At 45.5% G+C, this 24,485-nt stretch overlaps 1 protein-coding gene across 5 annotated transcripts; it reads right to left on the bottom strand.

The window, feature by feature from the left end:
* Window positions 1–312: 312 nt before the first annotated feature.
* Window positions 313–20,746, bottom strand: EGFL7 (EGF like domain multiple 7). Of its 5 annotated transcripts, none has more exons than XM_083485336.1 (10): window positions 20,458–20,746; window positions 17,834–17,905; window positions 9,034–9,218; window positions 8,286–8,408; window positions 7,474–7,589; window positions 5,263–5,358; window positions 4,581–4,730; window positions 2,830–2,900; window positions 2,077–2,239; window positions 313–1,337 (listed from the first exon to the last, which is right to left on the bottom strand). In XM_083485336.1, the coding sequence occupies exons 3-10, from the start codon at window positions 9,111–9,113 to the stop codon at window positions 1,315–1,317; spliced, it is 822 nt and encodes a 273-aa protein (XP_083341462.1). In that variant the 5' UTR covers window positions 9,114–9,218; window positions 17,834–17,905; window positions 20,458–20,746; the 3' UTR covers window positions 313–1,314. The 5 variants fall into 5 exon arrangements, with proteins under 5 accessions (XP_083341462.1, XP_083341461.1, XP_083341465.1 ...); XM_083485335.1 differs by having other exon boundaries at window positions 17,834–17,908; window positions 20,458–20,712; XM_083485339.1 differs by lacking the exon at window positions 5,263–5,358 and having other exon boundaries at window positions 20,458–20,712.
* Window positions 20,747–24,485: the final 3,739 nt, after the last annotated feature.

The following is a 24,485-nucleotide window of genomic DNA, read 5'->3' as shown; positions in this document are numbered from 1 at the left end:
GAGGGCACCCATGGGGTGTCAATAGACAGGGAGTTCCAATGCAGACACTCATCATCAAATATGAGTGGGTGTGTATACAGCCACTAAATTGAATTGGAAGCTCTATGGATTTCTTAAAATCATCTACTTGGAGCCCTGAATGTTGGTAACAGCCACCACCATTTCTGGCAGTAAATTCCCCCAGTACAGTTACTTGTCTTCTGAAGAGAGGTCACACCCAGTGACCCTATTTCTGCACATGGGTGCTATACCACCCTCCTCTCCTGAAGCCCATTATTGCAACCTCTTCCCAAAGAACAGCATTTAACTCTCTTTGTGTGTGTGTGTCTTTTATTGGAGAAAACAAAACAACTTATTTCCAAAAGGAAAAAAATAATAATATTGCATCAGGTCATTACTGGTGTCAAGCCTTTGCACTTTTGCAGAAGAGTGAGTAAATTGTACCATTAAGTTCTCTCTAGGCAATTATTTTCAAAATAGGAAGGTTTTGAACACGCTTATGGTGGCAGAAGAAAACAGGAGGCATGGCTCAGAGTTGGGCAGAACCTGCAGCTCTCCAGAACATAAGCATCATAGAGTTGAAAAGTTGGCTCCCAAGGATCATCTAATCCAATGCAGGAATCACAGCTGAGATGCCACTGGACTCTTGTGAGGATGCTGAACTAGATGGACCACTGGCCTGATTATGTTGCCGGATGCTTAACTCCCATCAGCCAGCCACCCACCCCAGCTGGCATGGCTCAAGGGCTAGGAATGATGGGAGTTGTAGTCCCAAAGGTATCAGGTTTGGGCAGAGCTGCTTTAAGATAACACAGCCTTCATCCTCTCTTCTCCTTCCACCAACCAAAAAACAAACAAACCAGGTAGTTTACTGAGCTAAAAAGGCCAACGGTCTAACTTGGTATAAGACAGCTTCTTTTGTTGCTACTTGAGTCCTTTATACAAAACAATGAGGTCTAGAATCTTGCTTAATTTTCAAGGAAAGAACTGAAACCCTGGATAGCCGCTGCTGCCAGTATAGACAATACTGAGCCAGGTGGACCAAGGGTCTGACTCAGTATAAGGCAGCTTCCTATGTACCACATTTGGGGATGAGGGTTGCAAGCTTCTCTATTACCAGAAGCTGCAGCTTGCTTAATTTTCAGGACGCCAATAAGAGTTCCTTTCTAGCTGGCATCCTGTGTTTCTTTATCACCTGATGGCTTCACTTTGCTTCTTTAGTCCACAAAGTTATTCGCTGCTGTACAGATGCATATTTTGGTGACACAGAAGAGGCTAGGAATCCTGCTCCATTTGAATCTTCTGTTGTCTTCCTTAACGTTCATTTTTGCAAGAACCTGCAAGGCGGAGAGAGAGAGAGAAGTGATCAAAGCCATCAAAATGATATTCCCATCTGTTTGAAATCCAACAAGATGTTGTCCCCCATCCCTGCCAGCTTTTATTGTATTATTATTATTATTATTATTATTATTATTATTATTATTATTATTATTATTATTTAATAATAATAATACCCGGCCTACTTCCAGGATTCAAGGCAGCTAAATCAACACACAATTAAATCAATACACATAAAAATACAAAAAGCTACAAACGTATAGAAGATTATTGTTAAATAGGAATTAAACTCTTAATAGAACTAAAACAATATAAAAGCAGATATATTAAAAGACAAAATAATAAAAACACGAGTGGGGATTTGAACCCTAGTCTACCAGCTCCTAGTCCTCATTTAATCCTCACAACAACCCTATGAGGTAGGTTTGTTTCAGAGGCAGTGAATGGCCCCCAAGGTCACACCCAGTGAGCTTCAGCGCCAAGTTGGGGGGGGATTCAAACCATGGTCTCTCCTTGATCCCTAGTCCGACACTCTTAGCCACTGGCTCTCCCAGGTTGTATCACCTTAGAAGGGGTGTAATTATCAAGAAAAGACGTTGCCCTTCTGAATTTGCCACTACGCTCCTGTGTGTTTCCCATTTCCCAGCATTTGTTGAAAGGGGAATAAACAGGGTTAATGAAAGGGAGGCTTGTGCAGTCTGCTGTCCCCCCACCAGCAGACACTTTATTGCCACTTACAAAACTCCAGCCGCTCCTCCAGGAAAGAGATCTGCTCACTGAGAGAGTCGATTCTGTCCAGCTTCTGCAGAGAGTGCACCAGGAGGGCGATGGGGTCAGCAGGGGTCCCCTCCAACCCTGGTACCTCCACTTTGAGGAATGGCGCTAGCGTGAGCTGAAATTTCTACCCAGAGAAGTTTGGCAGGCCGTGGGTGGGGGGGAGAGTGGTGGAAGAGAAACAGGTAAACCTTTAGTGAGTAGGTGAGCAACAGGTATCTACCCACAAAGACCAAGTGTGACCCCAGCTGCCGCTTTTGATTAAAAAAAGAAGAGGAACCATTGCTGCCATGGTTAACTAAGGCATAACTACAACAGGAAAGCCACTCATGGAGAGGTTCATAACCAAGACCAGCCAACAAGCCACTCAAAACCCCCACACCAGGAACCCTTCTCTCACCCACCACAGCATCTGTTAAATGTAAGAACATGAGACGAGCCTGGCTGCCGGATCAGGCCAAAGGGGGTCCATCTAGTCCAGCATTCTGTCCTCACAGTGGCCTCACCAGCAGCCCTGATGGGAAAAAGTCCCCAAATGCAATAGCAATTCTCCCCGCCTGTGGTTTCCAGCAACTGGTACTTGCAGGTAGACTGCCCCTGGGCATGGATGTTCTACCATGACAATAGTAAATTACATGCTAAGGGCCAGGAGCCTGTTCCCCACCCTTGCAGAGGGACCCTCTTCCCAGCCACCAAGAACTAGCAGAGAAGACTCACTTCCTCCAGAGCGGCCATCCTGGTCTTCAGCTGCCGAACTTCATCCTCCACCATCAGGTTGGTGGTCCTAGCTGCACAGGTTTCACGGCAAAGAGGGAGAAAAATTGCAAGTAAAACGGTGGTTCCTTGAACAAAAGAAACTGAAGATTCAATCAGTCAGTCTGGTATTCATAGCTGGACTGTCCCTGGGCATGGAAGTTCTGCGGTAACAGCAGATCTATGCAGAGTCCTCGTGGGTCTGGCCAAAGGGGGTTCATCTAGTCTAGCCACCTGTTCTCACAGTGGCCAACCAAGTGCCCAAAGCAGGACCTGAGCATGAGTGTGCTGCCCACCTGCAATTCCATCATCTGCACAGGAAGGGTTTCCATTGACCAGTCCCACCCAGGCAGAAGGACATCTCTGTAGGCCATGGGTGGCAGCATGGGGTCGTTCCCACGGCACTGGGGGATGTCCTCTGCAGCACACCTGAGAATCTGAAGACGATGTGTGGGTCCTCTCACGTCCTTCTGGCGCAGGTGCCGGGCTTCCGCGCATTATTACTCACGGTACGAGTTTGAAGTGGCACAGCGCGTACCAAAAGTAATAATGGGCGGCAGTCAGCCTTGGCTCGGGGTGCTTCTCTTCTTCCAGGAGGCTAGAGGGCAATGGAGGCAAACAGACTATGGGGGAAGCAGTTCCTTCAGCCCACTGGAGCTGAGACTGGGCACTTAAGAGGAGTCATGGCATGCTCACACTCGGAGCCGACTGCTCTTGGCAAGGCCAAGGCCACGCATGGATGTTATGCAGAACAGGTAGGCAAAGGTGACGAAGAGCACGTGGGCTGCCCCAAAGCACAACTTATGGATGATAGGAGAAAGCTGGTTTTCTGCTAGTTAACAGTGTGGTGCAGCAGCAAAAAAAAAAGGTAGTGCAATTTGAATGCCTCTGATAACAAAAGGCAGAACATGAGATGAGCCTGCTGGATCAGGCCAATGGCCCATCTAGTCCAGCATCCTGCTCTCACAGGGGCCAACCAGTCGCCCCAATGGGAAGCCCACAAGCAGGATCAGAGCACAAACACTGGTGTGAACGGATCGATGTACTCCAAAGGCCTGGGTGGTATCCAGTGAAGCTTGAATGTTGGAAGATCATGCAGCACAGAGTTAAGCTAGGGAACTCACTGCCACAAGAGGAAGCGGCGGACCATCCAGTCCAGCATCTTGCTCTCCTGGGGCTTTTCTACACTTCCCCTTGTCCCACCGCTTACCCCTGGGGAAATGCGCTGTTTGCTGCTGAATCGAAACCAATGCCAATCAGTTTCTTCTGCAGTTTGACTTTGTTCCGATTCAGTGGTAAACAGAAGTTTTCCCTGGGGGGAAAGCAGCAGGGCAAACAAAAAAACCCACTCAGACCCATGCTTTCTAGGCACAGGACAAGTGGAAGTGTGGACAAACCCACAATGGTCACCCAGAGGTCCCCATGGGAAGAAGACCCCAAACAGGACCTGTGACTTCTAGCAACTGGAATTCAAAAGCACTACTGCCTCTGACCATGAGGGCAGAGATTAGCCAACCTGGCTAGTAGCAACTGACAGTCCTCTCATCCGTGAAATTAGTTTAATCCTTATTTAAAGCCATCCGAGTTGATGGCTGTCTCCTGCAGAAGTGAGTTCCACAGTTTAACTTATGCACTATTTAGAATAATAATGGCTGAAATGCAAGGCAAAGCTACAAGGCCACCCCAAGAGTTCGGCTGATCTAGGTTGGCCTTACCTGGGCTCACCGTGGGCACTCCCAGAGCCTCACAGGTCCTTCCATCCGCACCGAGTTCGTAACCTTGCTGGCAGGTGCAGCGGTAACTCCCAACCACGTTGTGACAGGTGTGGCTGCACCCGTGCCTCCCTCCAGCACATTCGTCCACATCTGAAACCACGAAAGGAATTGTGTCCTAAAGGATGGGTCTTAGTCCAGCCACAAGAGCAAAGTCACAAAGCCCCAAACTATATACCGCTTGATTGCGGGGGTTGTACTAAGTGACCCTTGGGGTCCCTTCCAACCCTACAATTATCCGGTACTACGATCTCAGCCAGCTTCCCTTGCACGTAGCTGTTTTCACCACCATCAGAGCAGATACAAGTATGTTTCTCATTGCAATCATAGAATGGTTTTAGTTGTAAACTGTTTTTATATGCTTCTAACTGGGGATGAAGGGCCAGGCTTATTCACGAAATAAACGAATTCAATCTTTTAAAAAAACCCTGCTTTTGTTTGTTTGTTTGTTTTTTTGCAAGGGAAGTTGAGATTGTGACTACCAGAGACCTGCCCCCACAAATTCATTCTGAGCACCCATGGAAGGCAGTCCTGATGTATTTGGATAGACAGATAGAAAGGGAGAGAAAATGGTTAGAAAGGTCCTCAAGGACCAATTTTGGGGGGGGCAGGAAGTGGCCTTTACCTTTCTGGCAACTCTTTCCGCTCCATCCTGAAGGGCAAGAACACTTGTTAGGGGACAGACACTTCCCACCATTCTGGCAAGGGGGGCGGCAGATTGCTGGAAGAGAAGGCCATGGTTAAAACTGGGGTGTGTGGCAAGGAAGATCCTTAAACGTGGCCCAGGGAAATGTTTCTGCTTTCAAACTGTGTGTGTTGCTTCTCAAAAATCAATTAGTAATAGGTAAAAGGCCACAGTGGTCTGTGGAACAGACTCCCTTGGGAGGTTGTGGACTCTCCTTCACTGGAAGTTTTTAATCAGAGGCTGGGCGCCTGTCTGTCAGGGAAGCTGTGATTCCTGCCTTGCAGGGGGTTGAACTAGACGACCCTTGGGGTCCCTTCGAACCCTACAGTTCTATGATTCTATGAACACTGGACCCAAGACTGACCATGGTTCAACCCCCCCACCACCACAACTTGGCCCTGAAGCGCTTTGGGTGTAACACAAGGAGACAGTCACTCCCTCTCTGCCTGACCTACCTCACAGGGTTGTTGTGGGGATTAAACAGGGAGGGAGAGAACCATGCAGGCCACCTTGAGCTCCTTGGGAGCAAAAAAGGTGGGGTTTAAATGCAACAAATAAACAGATACTGGCAAATAGTGGTGTCCCCACTGCTCACTTGCAGCCCAAGCAAATGGGCATGCATTCTTTATATACAAATCAGCATACATAATTTCACCTGACTAAATGAACCTCCTAAATGGTTCTTTTTTTCTGGGTTCAGAGCCCAACACCCCAAACCCCACAGATAAGGATAACATCAAAGCCAGCTAATTAGCTTATATCAAAGCAACTGAATATAAACATATATAAGCTCATTGCTGCATCCACTACCAATTAATTGTGGGGTTATCTTGACTCCCAAGATGGTATTGTCCCTTGCATAGGGAAGATGGAGAAATGCTGCTGGGTGACTGAGAGAAGGCAGAACTGTTCAACCCCTACTTTGCCTCTGTCCTCACCCAAAAGTAAAGCAGTGTCCCACCTAGCGATAACAGAATAGAAGATGCAACGAGGGAGCTGCAGCCTAAGATAGGAGAAATGGTGATAAAGGAACGCCTAGTTAATTTAAATGAATTCAAATCTCGACATCCTGATGAGCTAAACTCAAGGGTACTAAACAGGTTGCAGATGTAATCTCAGAGCCTCAGATGATTCCTCGTCATCCTGGGGAAAAGTGACAAGAGGAATGCTACAGGGTTCTGTTCTGGGCCCGTTGCTGTTAAACATCTTTATAGATGACTAGGTGCAGATGGCAAACTGGGGAGGGGTAGCTAATACCGCAGAAGACAGAATTGGAATTCAAGATGACCTTGACAGATCAGAGAACTGGTCCAAAACTAACAAAATGAATTTCAATAGGGACAAATGCAAGGTTCTACACTTTGGCAGGAAGAACTAGCGGTATAAATATAAAATGGGGGACACCTAGCTTGCCAGTAGTACATATGAAAACTATCTAGGGGAATTAGTGGACCACAAGCTTCATGTGAGTCAACAGTGTGATGCAGCAACAAAAAGACCTAATGCAATTCGAGGCTGCATCCACAAAGTCTAGTATCCTGATCAAGGGAAGTCATAGTTCCACTCTATTCTGCCTAGGTCAGACACCACCAGGAGTCCTGCGTCCCGTTCTGGGTGCCACAATTCAAGGATATTGACAAGCTGGAACATGGGCAGAGGAGGGTGACCAAGATGATCAAGGGTCTGGAAACCAAGTCTTATGAGGACTAGTTGAGGGAGATGGGTATGTTTAGTCTGGATAAGGGACTAAGAGGAGATATGATAACCATCTTCAAATAACTAAAAGGGTGTCCCATAGAAGATGGAGCAAGCTTGTTTTCTCCTGACCTGGAGGGTAGGACCCGAACCAATGGCTTCAAGTTACAAGCAAGGAGATTCCAACTAACATCAGGAAGAACTTTCAGTAAGAACTGTTCCACAGTGAAACAGACTCTCTCAGAAGGCAGTGGACTCTTCTTTGTTGGATGTTTTCAAGCATACGCCTGTCACATTTGACCTCGTTGAGATTCCTGCATTGCAGGGGGTTGAACTTTGGGTGCCTTTCCAACTCTACAATTCTATGAGTATATGGTTCTATGATTCTATGCTTGGGAAACCAAGTGAAGAATGAATGAATGAATGAATGAATGAATGAATGAATGAGAGGCTTACCTATACTGCATCCATGCCCAGGGGCACTATTTGCCCGTCTCCACCCAGGACAGCAGGCATATGTTGGATAGGACTGCTTCCGATAGGCTAGGCGCTGGGCAGTTTTGTAGATGGTTCTGCAAATAACGCCAAAACACAAAGATTTAGTATTCAGAGCCTGCAAGGCTTTTAAAAAAAGAAATGGCTATTTTTACCATTTCCACGAGAAAAAGGAAACAAAAGTGTTCAAAAGAAAGTAAGGCGAACATCTGGATGGCCAGAAGAGGCCCATCCAGCCCAGCATCTTGTCCTCACAGTGGCCAACCAGATGCCTCATTGAGAAGCCCCCAAGCATGATTTGAGCACAGGAGCCCTCTCCCCCTCCAGCAGTTGCACGTAAATGGTATTCAAAAGCACTGCAGCCACCAACTGCAGAGGCAGGAAGAAAGTCCCACAGTTTAGCTATGTGCCGACTGAATTAAGTCCTTCCTTTTATCTGCTCTGAATCTTCCAGCATTCAACATCATTGGATCTCTGCCATTTCCAGTGTTACTTAGAAAGGCAGTAAAACTTTTTTCTTCTTCTACCCATTTTCCCCCATGCTGTGCTTAATTTGATAAAACTTCCACCTCTTATTTGACTTTTTTTAAAAAATCAGGGTTTCCCAAACTTGAGTCTCATGTTGCTTCTGGACTACAGTTTCCATCATCCTTGACCACTGCTCCTGCTAGCTAAGGATAATGGGAGTTGTAGTCCAAAAAAACAACAACATCTGGAGACCAAAGTTTGGGAAACCCTTGTCTACACTAAAAAGGCTGAGGATTACTCCATACCTGTACATACTGCAGAGCCTGTATCCCTGGCACAAGGTGAGGTAAGGCTGGTACATAGGTTGGGCATGGGACACGAGGTAGGACATCACCTGGCTCTTCAGCCCCATGGAACACACTCTGGGCCTGCAATGGAGAAACCAAATACAGACCCCCACATCAGGTTTACAGCAGCACAATACAAGCCCCGCAACACGTGCCACATCCTGTCCGTTTTGCACTTGCAAGGATCCCTCCTCCAGCGAGGAAGAAATTTGATTTGAGGCAGGGGCCTGTTTTTGGCCTAGCTGTGAAAAACTTCCTCCCCAGGCATGCAAAAGCTGATGTGTATTTTAATATGCAAACTTGTTTTCAACGTCCGATTTCGCTGGTAGTTTTAGTGCGTTTTTTTGTATTTTATGTAACCCACTTAAATGTTTTGATGATTATGCAGTATATAAATCCAGTTAAATAGTTGCATATGTCAGAATCTGATATCTGGCCTCCTACGCACGCATTTACACACACATGTACATATTTTTAAATTACTTGTGGAGCCTTCCTTAGAAAGGAAAGGAAAAAGGAGAGCCAGTGAAATCAAGTAGAAAGCAACACAATATCCCAGCATTCTTGCAACCTACTAGGCAGTGTGGTGCAGTGGCTAGAGTATCAGATTAGGATCTGGGAGATCTAAGTTCAAATTCCCACTTGGCCATGACGCTCCAAGCAAAACAGCCTTGGAAATGGGGCCCCAAAGAGAAAGGACACTTACCCTGGTCTAGAGGAACACTCAGCATTGATCACAGCAAGGATGAAAAGGACCAATGCCAGAAGGCAGCTGATCCTCCTCATTTCCTATCCTCTGCTGGGCCTTTTCTCCCCCACCCCTCCAGTGTAGCAAATACAGGTATGGGTGGGGGGGGTGTTTCACAGCAAGGGGCTCTTCAGTGCGCACACCTGGAAACAAAAAGAGAGAGAGAGAGAGATGAAGGAATTTGACAGCACTTTGCAGGAATGCAGGAGACTACAGCTGAAATGAGCAGGGGTTGTGTGTGTGTGTGTGAGAGAGAGAGAGAGAGAGAGAGAGAGGGAGAGAGAGAGAGGGAGAGAATATGTCACACTTGCAATCCCAGCCTCTGAAAGGGAAAGTAGTACGACTCATGCAACACGTTGGCGATTAATATACACAGAGCAATAATTGCTTTCGTAGATTTTCACGGGTACAGGAATGCAGGTTTTGGTGTCTTCGGGTGTCTTCCCGTGTAAGAGTTGGGGTGTCTAGGCGACGTTTCGACGAGGTCTCACTCGTCGCAATAATTATATATACTTTATCAACCTTCTGAGAAAAATACAAAACATTAAACAAAGCCACAGAGACTTGCGAACTACCCAGCCTAAAATGAACTTATAATGTCTGGTTTCAATAGATTTTTCAAATGCTTAACTCAGTCTTTTAGATAAGTCCATGAAGATACCAACAAAAGGTAAGTTCGGTGTTATTCACAATACTGAGAGATACTAGTGGGGTTGTAGATAGATGTTAATAAAGTTGTAGACAATGAAGTTGTAGACGAAAGGGAAAGGGCAGGTAAGAGGTAAAAAAAGATGCACCTGTCTGTGGGTTTTCAGGGACTCAGTCAAAAACAATGAAAAGTCAAATATTTGAGCACCTATTTAAATCACCAGAGCCAGCAAGAGGTGACACAGAATCACAGAACTGTAAAGTTGGAAGGGACCCCATGAGTCATCTAGTACAACCTCCTGCCATGCAGGGATCCCAGCATTTGTAATAAACATGACATGATAATAATAAAAAATAAAACGAATGACAAACTACATGGCAAGTAAAAGGTGGACGGGGGGGGGGGCGACTCCCTTTTTCTCCCTTTCCCATAACACTAGAACTTGTGGACATCCAATGAAGTTGACTGTTGGAAGGTTCAGGACAGATAGTTAAACTATGGAACCCCCTCCCACAGGAGACAATGACAGCCACTGGCCTGGACGGCTTTTAAAAAGGGATTTGACAAATTCATAGAGGACAAATTCATATTGAAGGCTACTACCACAATGGCCAGGCTCTGCCTTAACAGAGGCAACGATGCTTCTGAATCCTAGTTGCTGCAAGAGAGGGGAGAGGGCTCTTGTGCTCAAACCCCGCTTGCTGGTTTCCCTTTTGAACACCTAGGGAGCCACTGTGTAGAACAGTGTACAGTGGTACCTCAGTACCTCGGTTTAAGAACTTAATTCGTTCCCGAGGTCCATTCTTAACCTGAAACTGTTCTTAACCTGAGCCTCCCGCTGCTGCCACGCCACTGTTGCGCGATTACTGTTCTCATCCTGAAGCAAAGTTCTTAACCAGAGGTACTATTTCTGGGTTAGCGGAGTCTGTAACCTCAAGCGTCTGTAACCCGAGGTACCACTGTACTAGATTGGAACCAGCAGGCTCTGCTTATGTTCTTAATTATCTGACAAGGCAGTTTCTTCTTATGTCCCAAGGGGAACTGTCCCATCAGGGCCAGACCTCAACACTTTTAGGGAAAAGTTTAGCAACCCACAAACAGAGCTGATGGTTTCAGTCATGAGCACTATCGTGCTTGCATCCTGCTCACTGTGGGTTTTCCAAAGGGCATCTGCCCGACAACCAGACGCAGGATGAGGCAGGCTCTGGGTCCAATCCAGCAGCCAGACTCCTCTTAATGTAGAGCACGGGGGATTTTTGATCAGCACCTGAGAAAATCTGCAGGAAACTGTTCTGCAGAGTACCGTATTTTTCGCTCTATAACACGCACCCGACCATAACACGCACGTAGTTTTTAGAGGAGGAAAATCCGTAGGCATGCCACCCGTAGGCATTTCCTCCATAACACGCACAGACATTTCCCCTTACTTTCTAGGAGGAAAAAAGTGAGTGTTATGGTGCAAAAAATACGGTAATTTACACTCCTACATATAAAGCATTATTATTAACTTGGGGAGAACAATGGGAGACAAAATATTCCTTAATGGAGTGGTGATAGATAGATAGATAGATAGATAGATAGATAGATAGATGATAGATAGATGATAGATGAATTATATGAAATGCGCGAAAGTTTCACCCCTAGCCGTCAGAATTCTCCAGCTTTGTAAAGGAAGAAGCACTAACCCACCCCACCCCAGGCAAATGAAGAGATTTGAACATGGAAATAAACTTTAACTGAAAGATAGATATGCTGAATGCTTTTTAGAAACCAGATGGCTGAAAAGACTTTTTGGCATCTCACATTTGCCACTGTCACTGATCTCCTGGCTTTGCCCTAACTGCTGCTGCAGCTGTGGTCGTGCCTCTGGTCCAGAAGTTCAAACCCTGATTTCTGGACATCTGGCTAACTGGACATCTGGTTAGCAAAGCTGGACCCGGGAACAGCTTCCAGACCAGTTGCCATCACCATAGAAAGCAGGGGGAAACTCGAGGTTCTTCAAATAATGGGGTGTCCCTATAGCACCCTGCTCCACCCAATGCATTTGGTGAGAATTTCTGATCAAAATATGCCCACGAGGAATTACTTAAAAGGCCACACTTGATTAAAACATGTAAAATGCATTTAACACACATTTAAAACACACCCATGAATCCTGGAAAATGTGGTTTGTTAAGGGTGCTGGGAATTGCAGCTCTGTGAGGTGAAAACTCACAGAGTGCCCAGGGTTTCTGAGGGAAAACCATGTGCTTTAAATGAATGGTGTAAATGTGACCCTGCACCAGAAAGGGAGAACCCAAAGCGACTGATTCAAACTACAAGAAAGGAGGTTCTGACTAAACATACTAAACATTCCAGCTAAAACTTTCTAAAAGTAAGAGCTGTGAGACAGTGAGGCAGTCTCCTTTGGAAGGTGGTGGACTCTCCTTCCTTGGAGGTTTTAAAGCAGAGGTTGGACAGCCACCTGTCCTGAGATTCTTGCATTTGGAGGAGGTTGGACTAGATGACCCTTAGGGTCCCTTCCATCTCTACAATTCTGAGTAGCACACAGCATCTTGGGAAATGTCAAATATCCAAGCCAGCCCCCCCCCCTTGGGGTCTGGACATTACTAAACATTCATAATGCATAGTCAGCGGTTAAGAGCCAGGAATTAGCAGCGGCTCATTGGAGATGTAAAAATCTCTTCCAATTCATGCCGAAACTGTGTTAACTCTCACACAACTCCCTTATGTGCATTCCAGGTCCCGTTCCTCCACTCCAAAACAATAAATAAATCCCAGAACACCATCAACTGTGCAGTCATGAAATTATGCTTGCAGGAAGATAAATTCCAGCAGTCAGCCCGACTCAGATCTAAATACATTCCCACAACATTCCTCTCCATCAGCGCCACTAACTAAATGAGAATGATGCCAGATAATGGGAAACATTCACAAATATCTCCACGTTATGAAGGGACAGTGCTGGTTTCTGAAAATTTGTAAGCAATGTCAATGTAGCACAGCAGCTGTGGTTCTTGAACTACAGGGGGTTGGACTAGATGGCCCTTGGGGGTCCCTTGCAACTCTACAATTCTATGACTCTATAGTAAATAGGGCACACTGTGGCTTAACTGCAATCCTAGGTTTCACTTAAAACCAACCTGGTTCCTCATATAGGTTGCAATCAACAGGGAGATGCTTGAGAGCGCCACTGCAGAGCTTATGTCCTGTGTTCCAGTCCTACCTCATCTCCAGGTAAGGCTCCCAGCAGCCAGCACCACCCATGGTGAGGAAGGACCTTTGAACCACCAGCTCTGCTCCTGTGCTGCTAAACTTTTTCCTAAAAGTGTTGGAGTCTGGAGCTGATGGGACAGTTCCCCTTGGGACCTGCTGTTTCAAATGGATTTTCCATTATTTTATTGCCCATTGAGTGAACACTGTTTTTGACCAAGTTCTGGAAAACCCACAGACAGGTGCATCTTTTTACCTGTGATCTGCTCTTCTCCTTCAGAGGCTGAGATTCAAAGTGTGATTCTCAAACACACACACACACACACACACACACACACACAACCAGTTCATTCCAGCTGCTCAACTTTGTGCTGGAGAATTATCTCCAGTCTCCTACACGCATGCAAAGTGCTTCCAAATTCGTTCAGCTCACTTGAACAGGACGGACACCTAGGAGCAGCGGGAATCTCTCAGTTAAATTACTGAAGCTGATAATTAGACAATTTCATGGAGCAGCAAGAGTCTATCAACGGCTACAAACCACAGTGACTATGATCTGCCTCCACAGTCAGAGCCAGCAAAGTGAAATCACAGAATCATAGAATTGCGGAGTTGGAAGGGACCCCAAGGGTCATATAGTCCAACACCCTGCAATACAGGAATCTTAACTAAATCATCCATGACAGATGGCCATCCAACCTCTGCTTAAAGGTAAAGGGACCCCTGACCATTAGGTCCAGTCATGACCGACTCTGGGGCTGTGGCACTCATCTCGCTTTATTGGCCAAGGGAGCCGGCATTTGTCCGCAGACAGCTTCCGGGTCATGTGGCCAGCATGACTAAGCTGCTTCTGGCAAACCAGAGCAGCACACGGAACCGCCGTTTACCTTCCCGCCAGAGTGGTACCTATTTATCTACTTGCACTTTGATGTGCTTTCGAACTGCTAGGTTGACAGGAGCAGGGACCGAGCAACGGGAGCTTCGAACCGCCGACCTTCTGATCGGCAAGTCCTAAGCTCTGTGGTTTAACCCACAGTACCACCCGCGTCCCTAATCTCTGTTTAAAAACCTCCAATGAAGTCCACAACCTCCGAAGTGAGACCATTCCGCTGTAGAACATCTCTTAGAACAGCTCTTGCCTTTAGAAAGTTCTTCCTCGTTTCTTGTAACTTGAAACTGTTGGTTCAAGTCCTACCCTTCAGAGCCGGGGAAAACAAGCTCACTCCATCTTCCATGTGACAGCCCTTTAGAGATTTGAAGATGGCTATCATATCTCCACTCGGTATCCTCTTTTCCAGACTAAGCATGCCCAACTCCCTCAACAGTTCAAGGGATCACATCCCTTCTCCTCCACAACCAATTTGATCTTACTAGCTCTCAACATCAGGCCTCCCTCGCAGGACCATTGTGAGGTCAAAGCAGCATTTTAAAAAAGCATGTTTGGTTTAAAATTTTAAATAGCTTTTAAAAACTTTTTTTAAACTGATAATCTCGTTGTTTTATTCTTTTCATAAACCACTTTGAGGTTGCTGTTCCTTTGCAATGCATATACAGTACATATACATATTATTAAATAAGGAATAGATAAAGATTGGGTTTGAAAAACATTATTGGTCAAAACAGGTTGCATCAGCTATCTAAAATATCCTGTGCATTATTATTTTTTAAACACGCGTAAATACTTTTCTTTATGCATTTGCTAAAAAATGAAGTTTTTCTATGTTAACGGCAAGTTAAACATTTTTTACCACCACTAGGTGGGGAGGTCGTCTAATTGTCATACATATACAATATATAAATTTAAAGAGCTTTACACTTTGTGTAAAAGGAGTCTTCTGTGCAACGGGGTGGGTAGAGAAATAACTATTGTTCAAGCAACAGAAGCGAAGGAGATTCTCTCCGGGGGCGGGTTTGGAACCCATTCACAACCCGCCCGCCCGGTTCAGTCCTATTGTTTAAGCAACAACTCCTGCAACAAATCTGTGCAGGAGATTCTCCTAAGTTCTACTGCCTTATCTGCCCTCTTCTCCACCTCTGCAAATTCCGCTTCCCGCGCCACCGAGAGGGACCCTTCGCCGCCCGCTGCAAAATGTTTTGCAAAAGTTGCATTGCACGAGCGAACGAGGCTCAAACAAACAACAGGCACCCACCGCCCCAAACTCCCTCCCTCTTTACTAAAAAATCTTGCATTAGCAAAAAGAAAAAAAGAAACCGGATTTTGGAATCTCACACACACACAAAACACCACACAGGTCCCTCTTTCTCCTCCCAAATCCAGCAGCTGATTTAAGTCTCGCTTTGCCTCAACCAAAGCGGGCAAACAAGAGAGAAAAATGGGGGGGGGAGCAACATTAAAAGCCCCCAGCAACGGTCCTTGCAGGCGCTTTTCCGCTTTCCAAAAAATAAATAAATGCTACTCACTTTTCCTGCAGAGGCGCTTTTGCAAACCGGCCGCTTCCTTCCCACCCCCCGAAGAAACCAAATCCCCTTGCCACCCCGCTTCCTTCTCCTCCTTTTCTTCCCGTTTTTTTTTAAAGTAATATCCAGAATTGCTTTTTAACACACACACAAACACACACACAGCATGTCTACCTCGCCTTTGCTCGCTTCTGTCTCTCAGCCAGTCCACTGATCTCAAGGAAAGGATTATCAAGAAAAGATTTGAGCTCTGCACCATCCTTGGACGTAGGGGGGAACCGTCCACTTTTTTTGCAAAGAGGTTGCAGATTGCAAGAAGAAAGGAATTCTTTCTGCACTGTTCTCTCCCTCCTCCTCCTCCCATTAAAGATAAGAAACTTGCCTTCAGAAAACTGTCCCAAGAGGACAGTGCCTCCTCCTTCTCCATAAACCGCCTGAACACGTGTTTGTGTTTTTGAACCCCGGGGTTAAAAAAAAATGAACAGGGAGGTTACTTCTTCAGGAATCAAGAGAACCAGAAACTTAGGTCTGGGTAACAGCAGGTGAGAAAGCTAGTGAAACTGGTCCTGAGTTGCTATCTACAGCCAAATCCTGTCCACCCCCCCCCCCCCCAGATAAGCTCTTCCTTGTTACAATGGGACTTACTCCCCAAGGGAAAGCTAGAACGTTAGCGCTGAGAGCCTACAACGTGTGAACAAGGTACAGTGGTTCCTTGGGTTAAGAACTTAATTAACAAAAATCCATTTTGCATTACTTTGGTTTTGGAATGCTTTGGTTTTGGAACAGATGTCCGGAACGGATTAAGTTTGAGAACCAAGGTACCACTAAACAAAACAAAAATTTAAAAGGTATCCATTACAGTGGTACCTTGGGTTAAGTACTTAATTCGTTCCAGAGGTCTGTTCTTAACCTGAAACTGTTCTTAACCTGGAGCACCACTTTAGCTAATGGGGCCTCCTACTGCTGCCACGCCGCCGGAGCACGATTTCTGTTCTCACCCTGAAGCAAAGTTCTTAACCCGAGGTACTATTTCTGGGTTAGCGGACTCTGTAACCTGAAGCGTATGTAACCTGAAGCGTATGTATCTTGAGGTACTATCTTGGGCCTTCAGTTGGACATCTGGGAATGGGGTGCAATTTTGCAGTACATCTTATTTCCCCTTGTTTATGAACAAAGCCCTACTCAAACTTGACCCCATGAAATAAATGGACCTGCTAGCAATGCCCATTCATTTCCGTGGGTCTACTCTAGATACAACCAGCAGCTTGCATCCCACCCTTTCAACATTTTTAAACATTTGGCAAGCAATACAATTAAATAATAATTTTGTTATTAAATCAGGGCATCATCGCAACAATATATACCGGTAGCTATTTTTGAAAGCACTTGTGCATGGATCCTTGTGGCGATCACAATGAAAAGCGTCTACACACCAAAAATTACTACTACTATTACTACTAATAATAGTAATAATAAACCGCCCTTCACCTTAAGGCCCCAGGGCCAGTTGCAACAATTAAAATAGTTTTAAACAATTGTCACCGAAATATGTTAGGTCCTAAGCACATTCTTTCCTCTTTCCGAAAAGAATCCTGAAAACTACCTAGTTTGTTGAGGGTGCTAGGAACTGTAGCCGTATGAAAAGTAAAACGTGCTTTAAATATCAAGTATGTGTCTGAAGCACAGTAAATTCAGTATCTGACAACAGATAAGCAATTTGTGGCAGATCATGAGAGACCCTAGTCCTCATGAAACCCTGGAGAGCTGCTGCTGATCACAGAAAATGTTATCGGGCTAGACAGACAGTTAGCTTAAGCCTCACAAATTAGAGTCTACATACGGCAGCCTCACTTGGAACAGAAGAAGAAGCCAGTGGCACATTTAGTCAATCCTCCTGTTCTCACATTAGTCTAAAGGTTGACTGTAGGAAACAAGCAAGCGGAATTCTAAGACAAGAGCCCTTTCCCCTCCTGTGGTTTCCAGCAACTGGTATTCAGAAGCATTGCTGCCTCCCAATTGTGGAGGCAGAACATAGTCTTTATGGCTAATGGCCATCAATAGTCCTCTCCTCCATGAATTTGCTCAATCCTCTTTTAAAGCATCCAAGCTGATGGGCATCACTGCCTCCTAAGGGAGTGAGCTCCACAATTTTGCTCTGCACTGTTTGAAGAAATTATCCCTTTCATCTGTCCTGAACCATCCCACCTTCAGCTTCATTTGATGTCCCTGGGTGTCAGCCCCCATGCTTTCTCCATGCCATGCGTCATTTTATAAACTGCCATGCCTCTTCCTTGCATTTTCCATAAACCCAAAAGTCTTAAATGAAGCAGCCTTTCCTCTAAGGGTAGTCATTATATCCCCTTGATATTTCGGTTGCCCTTTTCTGAACCTTTTCCAGCTCCACAATATCATTTTAGCCTTGTTTTATTTACTTGGCAAAAGGTTAGGGACTGTATTGCAGCATCTAAAATGACTCACCTGAAGCATCTTGATCCGTCATCTGTCATTAAACCAAAGTGGATTCTCTCCAAAGGGCACTTTGACTTCTTACTGCTGGAGCAAGAGGAAAAAGCACAGTTGTGCATAGTCTAAGAGGTGGTTTTGTGGGATGCCTTAATCAGGCATCCATTAATGAGACGGCTAATACATACAATTTGCTCAGATTGCCAACTTTCTGACTGACTCCTGCTCCTGTGTTTGGTTTGGGTTTTTTTACAGCAGCTGAACCACCACCCCACTGCAGACATTAATAGGTGGCAGTGCTTCATTCCAGCTGTGAAAAGAGTCCCTTGCTGGTTTCTGCAGAGCACATTAAAGGCATTAAAGGTTGGGGACCCTGGACTTGAACTCACATCTCCTCTGAGGGTTGGCCATGCTCTCTCCTGGGTCTGATGGGAGCTGGAGTGCAATAATATATGGGGGTGCAAAAGGCTCCCTTCCCTGATATGCAGGAAAGTATTTCAGCTACCGATACATCCTTTTTGTACCACGGATGTCAAATATTAAAGAAAATTAGGAATATGTCAGGAATTCAAAATCTGCCGTAGCATTTTAGAAAGTCACCCAAGAACATTGGCAGAGCCTTTTCATCCCGCTTACAGGGAAGGCGGATTTGCTCTGCCACTTCCCTCACTCAGGTCCAAAAGAGAGTGGCAAAAGAAAGAGTTGTGAGGGGCTTGGCATGGGTAGTCAGAGGTTGTCACACCCATTCCAACCCACCAGCCTACTCTCTGCTGCTTTGACCAGATGCAAATGAGACGGCCAGCCCCCCTGCCCGCTCCCCTACTGTATCTCACAGTAACATCAAATTTTAGATCTGACCCCCTGCAATGCAGGAATCACAGCTAATCTTCACGCTCTGAAAACAGAAAAAAGATGACTGGAAAGAGTCATGCAAGAGTTTCTGCTTGCCATGCAAAAGAACCCCGGTTCCATGCCTGGCATGTCCAGATGAAGCTGGAATCCTGTCCAAAATCCTGGAGAGCCACGGCCAGTCTGTGCAGACAACACCGAGCTAAAGGAACCCATGGTCTGACTCTGACTAAAGTAGCTTCCTGATTTCCAGTTTGTTCAGAACTATGAGGACTAGAATCTTTCTTTATGCCTAGGGGAAGGGCCACAGCTCTGTGGTAGACAGCACTGTGATATATCACCTGCACTAGCTTAGTACTGTCTACACTGACTGACAGAAGCTCTCCAGGATTTTAGGCTGGAGTCTTTTTCCCAGTCATTATGTGAAGGAGCTCAGGATTGAACCCGAGACCTCCACACTACAGTCCTCTTTTCTTTTCTTTTTAAGAAAGCTTCCTCAAAGTTATTTTTCCTTTTTTGTGCAAAAATTTTATTAAACATTGAAATATTTACATACCAATTCCAGCTTTTAAGTTTGTTATACATTTCTCTTTAAACTTTTACTTCCCACCTTTCCTTACATGCTGTTCTCCATCCCATCCTATCTACATAATGCATTCTAATAAACATTTAACCTAAGACACATTCTTCCATTTCAAATATTATCATTTTTCTTCCACTGCTCTCAAAGTTATTTTCCTATCAAGTCAGATCACTGGCATCTCTAGCTCAGCGTTGGCAATAAAACTCTAAGGTTTCCAGGCAAGGTACTTTATTTATTCCCAGCCCTACCTGGAGCACCACTGCGGATTGAAGTTGGCACTTTTGGTATGGAAAACAGGTAAGTACTCAGCTGCTAAGTTATGGGTCTTCCTATAAACATAAAGTAAGCATCTAGTCCTCATGGTAACGGCCAAATGGCTGAATTAAACAGGAACACGGGAACCCACTTTACGTTGAGTATCTGGTTCATTATTGCCCACATTGACTGGAAAGATTTTGGAGAAGAGGTCTCTCCTAGCCAGTCCTGGAAATGCCATCAGAAATTGAACCCGGGACCCTCTGCGTGCCAAGCAGATGCTCTGCCACAGTACTACAGACCTTCTCCCCGAAACCAAATAAGGTTCCAGTCCTCATTGTTCTGTATAATAAAGGGCAGAATTAAACAGCAGCATAGGAAGTGCCTTCAAACACTATGTTCTGCTCAGTTCTGTCTACACTGAGCAGCCGCAGGAGCTCTCTAGGATTACCAATAGAGAATGACTCCAGTCCTACCTAGAGTTGCTGCCAGTGGGAGGGTGGGGGCTCAAACCTGGGACCTTCTGCTCTTCCACAGAGCTATGACCCTTTCCCAAAAAATAAAGTAAGATTCTAGTCCTCATGGTACTGAAGAAAGGACTGCATTATATAAAGCCACAGGAAGCTACCTTATAACAGAGCCAGACCACTGGCCCATGTAGCTCAGGACTGCCAGCACTGACTGGCAGCAGTGGCTCTCAAGGGATTCAGGCAGCTCATGTTCCCAGCCTTGCCTGACGAAGTCATTGGGTATTGAACCTGGGTCCTTCTGCGTGAGAGGCAAATGCTCTGCCACTGAGCAACAGCCCCTCTCCTAAAAATAAAAGACCACAGTCCTCATAATTCTGAATAAATGGACTGAACCTCGCACCTGCCACTGAACGACAGCCATCCTCTGTGGTCTGGCTCCCCAAACAACCCCAAGCCTTAGAACCTCAACAGTCATACGATACCTGCCATGTGTCCTTGTCAGCTGTCTGTGCCCCTCTGCGGCGGCCAGGCAAGGTGGGCCACTCTCTGTCTCCCTAAGCAACTCCCATCGAACGTAGTTGCCACCATGGCCAGCACCACCTCTGCCGGCCTTCGCAGCTCCATGGCGGGAGGCCTGCCCTCCCCAGCCGGGGCTGCTTCTGTGCTTGCTCCCTCTTTCTCTCCCTCCGTGGTCCCACTGTGATGCTGTCTGGAGACAAGAGGTCCCTCTGGATGGGGAAGGGCAGCCTTTTTATTCCCGCCTTCCTGTGCAAATCAGGACTGGGATGGACAACCTGGGCAGGAAATCCCTGCGGGTGTCACTGGCTGATAAGGAGCTTTGCAAGCAAAAAAAACACACAAGCCAACTCAGGAGGGACCTGGAGAGAAATAATTTAATACCTTCTCAGTCTGTAAAGGGATAGGAGAGTTGAAAAGACTCCCTTGGTAGATGTTGGGCTCTCCTTCCTTAGAGGTTTGTAATCAGAGGTTGGCTGGCCATCTGTCATGGATGCTTTAGTTGACATTCCTGCACTGCAGAGGGCTGGACTAGATGAACCTTGGGAGATCCAACTACACAATTCTATCATTCCATGAGGAGGCAGATGGGACTTGTGAACAGGGGGCCAAACTTTCATCCCCAGGGGGGTGGCACTTGAGGATTGGGTGATCGGAAAAGCGTCTGCCAGAGGCCATGAAGAGCTACTGCTGGTCAGAGCTGGAAGAGTCAGGCTCTTGGTCCATCCCTCTCAGTATTGTCCACACTGACTGGCAGCTCCTTTTCAGAGATCAAGACAGGGGTGTTCCTATCCCTTCCTGGAGATGCAGGGATCAAACGAGGGACCTTTGGCATGTAAACCAGATGCTCTGCCACTGAGCTACAGCCCTTCTCACCAAAATATAGTGAGATAGCATAGTTGGTTAGAGCATGGGGGCTGATAATGTCATAGGTTCAATCCCCGTATGGGATGGCTGCATATTCCTGCACTGCAGGGGGTTGGACTAGATGATCCTCGGGGTCCCTTTCAACCCTACAATTCTATGGTTCTATTATTCTAGTTCTCACAGTTATGAACAAAGAGCCTTTTCCAAAGGCTTGTTGGTATCTCACCATGGCTGCTTTGATTTCAACAAGCATTGGCCATGAAATCTCAAATGCTATCTATCAGGATCACAGTTATACTGCATGTTAAAAACTGAACACTCTCCAGGGCCAAATTTTGAAATCAAACGCCAAATACTCAAAGCAAATACAATCACATGTCAAATATCTAACAGGCTGCTGCATCTGACAAATGCATCGTTTCCTGTGGTGAGTCTGTGCTCATCTCTTTTATCCTGATATTGTCTCTCCTCAAACAGGTTCTGCAGGTTTTGGTAGTGCTTGAAAAACTTGCAGAACTGTTTTAGCAAGAGCAAATTCTAGGTGCGCCTATCGCAGGGGAAATGTTTGGGGAATAGCCAAAATATTCAGAAATGAGCTGAGGCTTGGATAGCTCAGTTGGTAGAGCATGATATTCTTAATCTCAGGGTCGAGGGTTCAAGGAAGGAATGCAGAATGGAAGTGAATATAGCATATACATTTAATAAATAACCACCCCAGAAAACAAGGCACAATCCACACTGTACATTTAAAGCAAATTCCCCCTCAAAAGAACCATGGGAGCTGTCGTTTGTTAAAGGTGCTGGGAATTGTAGTTCTGCCAGGCGTAAACTATAGTTCCCAGCATTCTTATTGGGAAGCCGTGTGCTTTAAATGTGTGGTGTTCAGTCAGCTTGAGTCAAAACTAATTCCACGTCAAAGCAGTCTTAAATTAAGGGTTGTAGCCACATTCAGTGGGAGTGTTCAGTAATATTAATGGACCCTACGAACCAAGCCCATTCCTTTAAATGGGTCTACTCTGTGTAAAAAGTACTGGGATACAACTCATTATCTGTTAAGAATTAATGGAACAAAGATTTATGCAGCAGACCATCTGAAAAAGCCCCCACCCACTGCCCAGTGTTGGCCATTTCTGCTTCTTAAGAGTTCCACAAGTTAATTATAGATTAAAGGGGCACCACTTTGGGTGACTTCTGAGTTTGTATGAAGGAAGGAGAAAGAGATTCCCCTAACCTAAGCGATTCTTTATTTCTGGTGGCTGTGGGATTGTGTAATAACAGAGGAAGTGCTTTGCCCAAATGCAAGTAGAAGGCACCTACCCTTTTCCTCTGTTGGTGGTTGTGGTGTCTGTGACAGTTGTCAACACCCTCATGGATAAAATTGCATAAATAGTCAGTCAGTGGCGGTGCTTTCTAAGAACGTAAGAAGAGGCTTCTGGATCAGGCCAATGGCCCATCCAGCCCAGCATCCTGTTCTCACAGTAACTAACCAGGTGCCTTTTTTCTGGGAAACCTGCAAGAAGAGTTCAAGCATGAGCAACGAACTCTCCTCCTGTGGTTTCCAGCAACTGGTATTCAGAAGCATAGAGGCAGAGAATAGCCATCAGGGCTTGTAGCCAAAAAACACCCTGTACCACAATACCCTGCATTTAGACCCTGCTAAACCTCATTTGAAAGATGAACAGGACCAGAACCCACACCCAGAAGCCCACCTGTATACAACACGCCTACACCTTCTCACTTTTATGACTCCATCAAGTGTTCTTACAAAGAATAATCTCCAGTTTCCTGACTTCCCATGCTAAAGGCTGCACTCAACCTTAAAATATAGTTAAGAAAGAATAGTGAGGGTGTGTTGTTGTTGCTGCTGCTGCTGCCATGTGCACTGATTCTCCCTCAACCTCTTGGGTTTCAAGGGTATCAAATGCACACTCACATTGTTTTAGCCACTTATCTCTCTTCATCAGGGGCGAGGGAAAGTGGGGAGGAGAAAATGCTATTATTCTGGTGAATGCACAGTCAGTATTTTTAAAAAAACAATGATTATTTTGGGGAGCGAAAACTTCCTGGTTCAGCAGGACTCTTCTGGCAGGGTTGCTTTGCAGAGTCAGGAGTTCAAACCCTGATAAGGCTTATTTTATTTCTCCATATGTGCATTTTAGTAAAGATTCCTTTTAAAAAATCATTTTATAATGCATATAAAACAGAGAGAACTGTTATAAGAACAGATGGAAATTAAAAGATGGAAAAACAAAATTAGAAAATAGGCGTGTAGAATTCGCTTGGTTGCACATGGAATGAAATGACAAAAGTCCAAGTAAGGGCTATCAGTGTTATCAGATTATCAATTCCAGTTCCAGATTTGCCAGATTTGGGTCAAGGGTTGTCATGAAAGTGTATATGTCATAAAAGAATGCCAGGTCTCATATAGAAATGCCTGGGGGTTCTATTCCTCAGCTCTATGATTCTGTGATATCTGAAAATATGCATAATTTTCTCCATTCTGGCTCTATTCCAGAGTGAGTGGCACTAAGCACCCAGTGCAAGATTTTGGGCTGATTTCTGCTGAGTTGCAATTACTATTTGAGCTGCCAAAATCATACATCGGATGATCAAAATCTTTTTGACAACTTAGCTACAACATGTCTACTTTGGCATCATCAGAAATATTCAGTGATATTAATTACGGACAACAAACAATAGCTTCTTTAATAATAGTACCCTTAAGAGTAAATACTTTATTATTAAGAGCATAATAATAATATTCAGGATTTAGGTACCAGTTTGGGGAATCCATGGCTCTCCAGATGCTGTGGACAACTCCCATCAAAGGAGGCTGCCTTATACATTGGTCACAGCATCACTGAATACTAGAGGTGAAAGTGACACTGAAGCTCATCTGTTCCAACCCCCTGCAATGCAGGTCCACTGAGCACCTCAATGCTGTCTACAATGACTTGCACCTGGAGGTGCTGTTGAGGATTGAATCTGGGACCTTCTGCATGCAAAGCAGGTGCTCTGACCCTGTGCTATGACTCCCCCACTCCCCCGAGTATAATAAGGTTCTATTCCTCATAGTTCTGAATAAAGGGATGAATTGAAGAGGAGCACAAGCAGCTGGCTTATACAG

The sequence above is a fragment of the Podarcis liolepis genome (genome assembly GCF_965112155.1).
Source record: "Podarcis liolepis genome assembly, chromosome: Z".
NCBI lineage: Eukaryota > Metazoa > Chordata > Lepidosauria > Squamata > Lacertidae > Podarcis > Podarcis liolepis.
The sequence above is the reverse complement of the archived record's forward strand: the minus strand, read 5'-3'. Positions and strand labels throughout refer to the sequence as shown.

Excerpts from the sequence above, each read along its gene's own strand:
- EGFL7 (XM_083485336.1), bottom strand. The coding sequence starts at position 9,113 with ATGAGGAGGATCAGCTGCCTTCTGGCATTGGTCCTTTTCATCCTTGCT. Across the intron at positions 8,409-9,033 it reads GAGTGTTCCTCTAGACCAGG|GCCCAGAGTGTGTTCCATGG; the intron begins GTAAGTGTCCTT and ends TCTCCATTGCAG. Across the intron at positions 4,731-5,262 it reads CGGAAAGAGTTGCCAGAAAG|ATGTGGACGAATGTGCTGGA; the intron begins GTAAAGGCCACT and ends TCGTGGTTTCAG.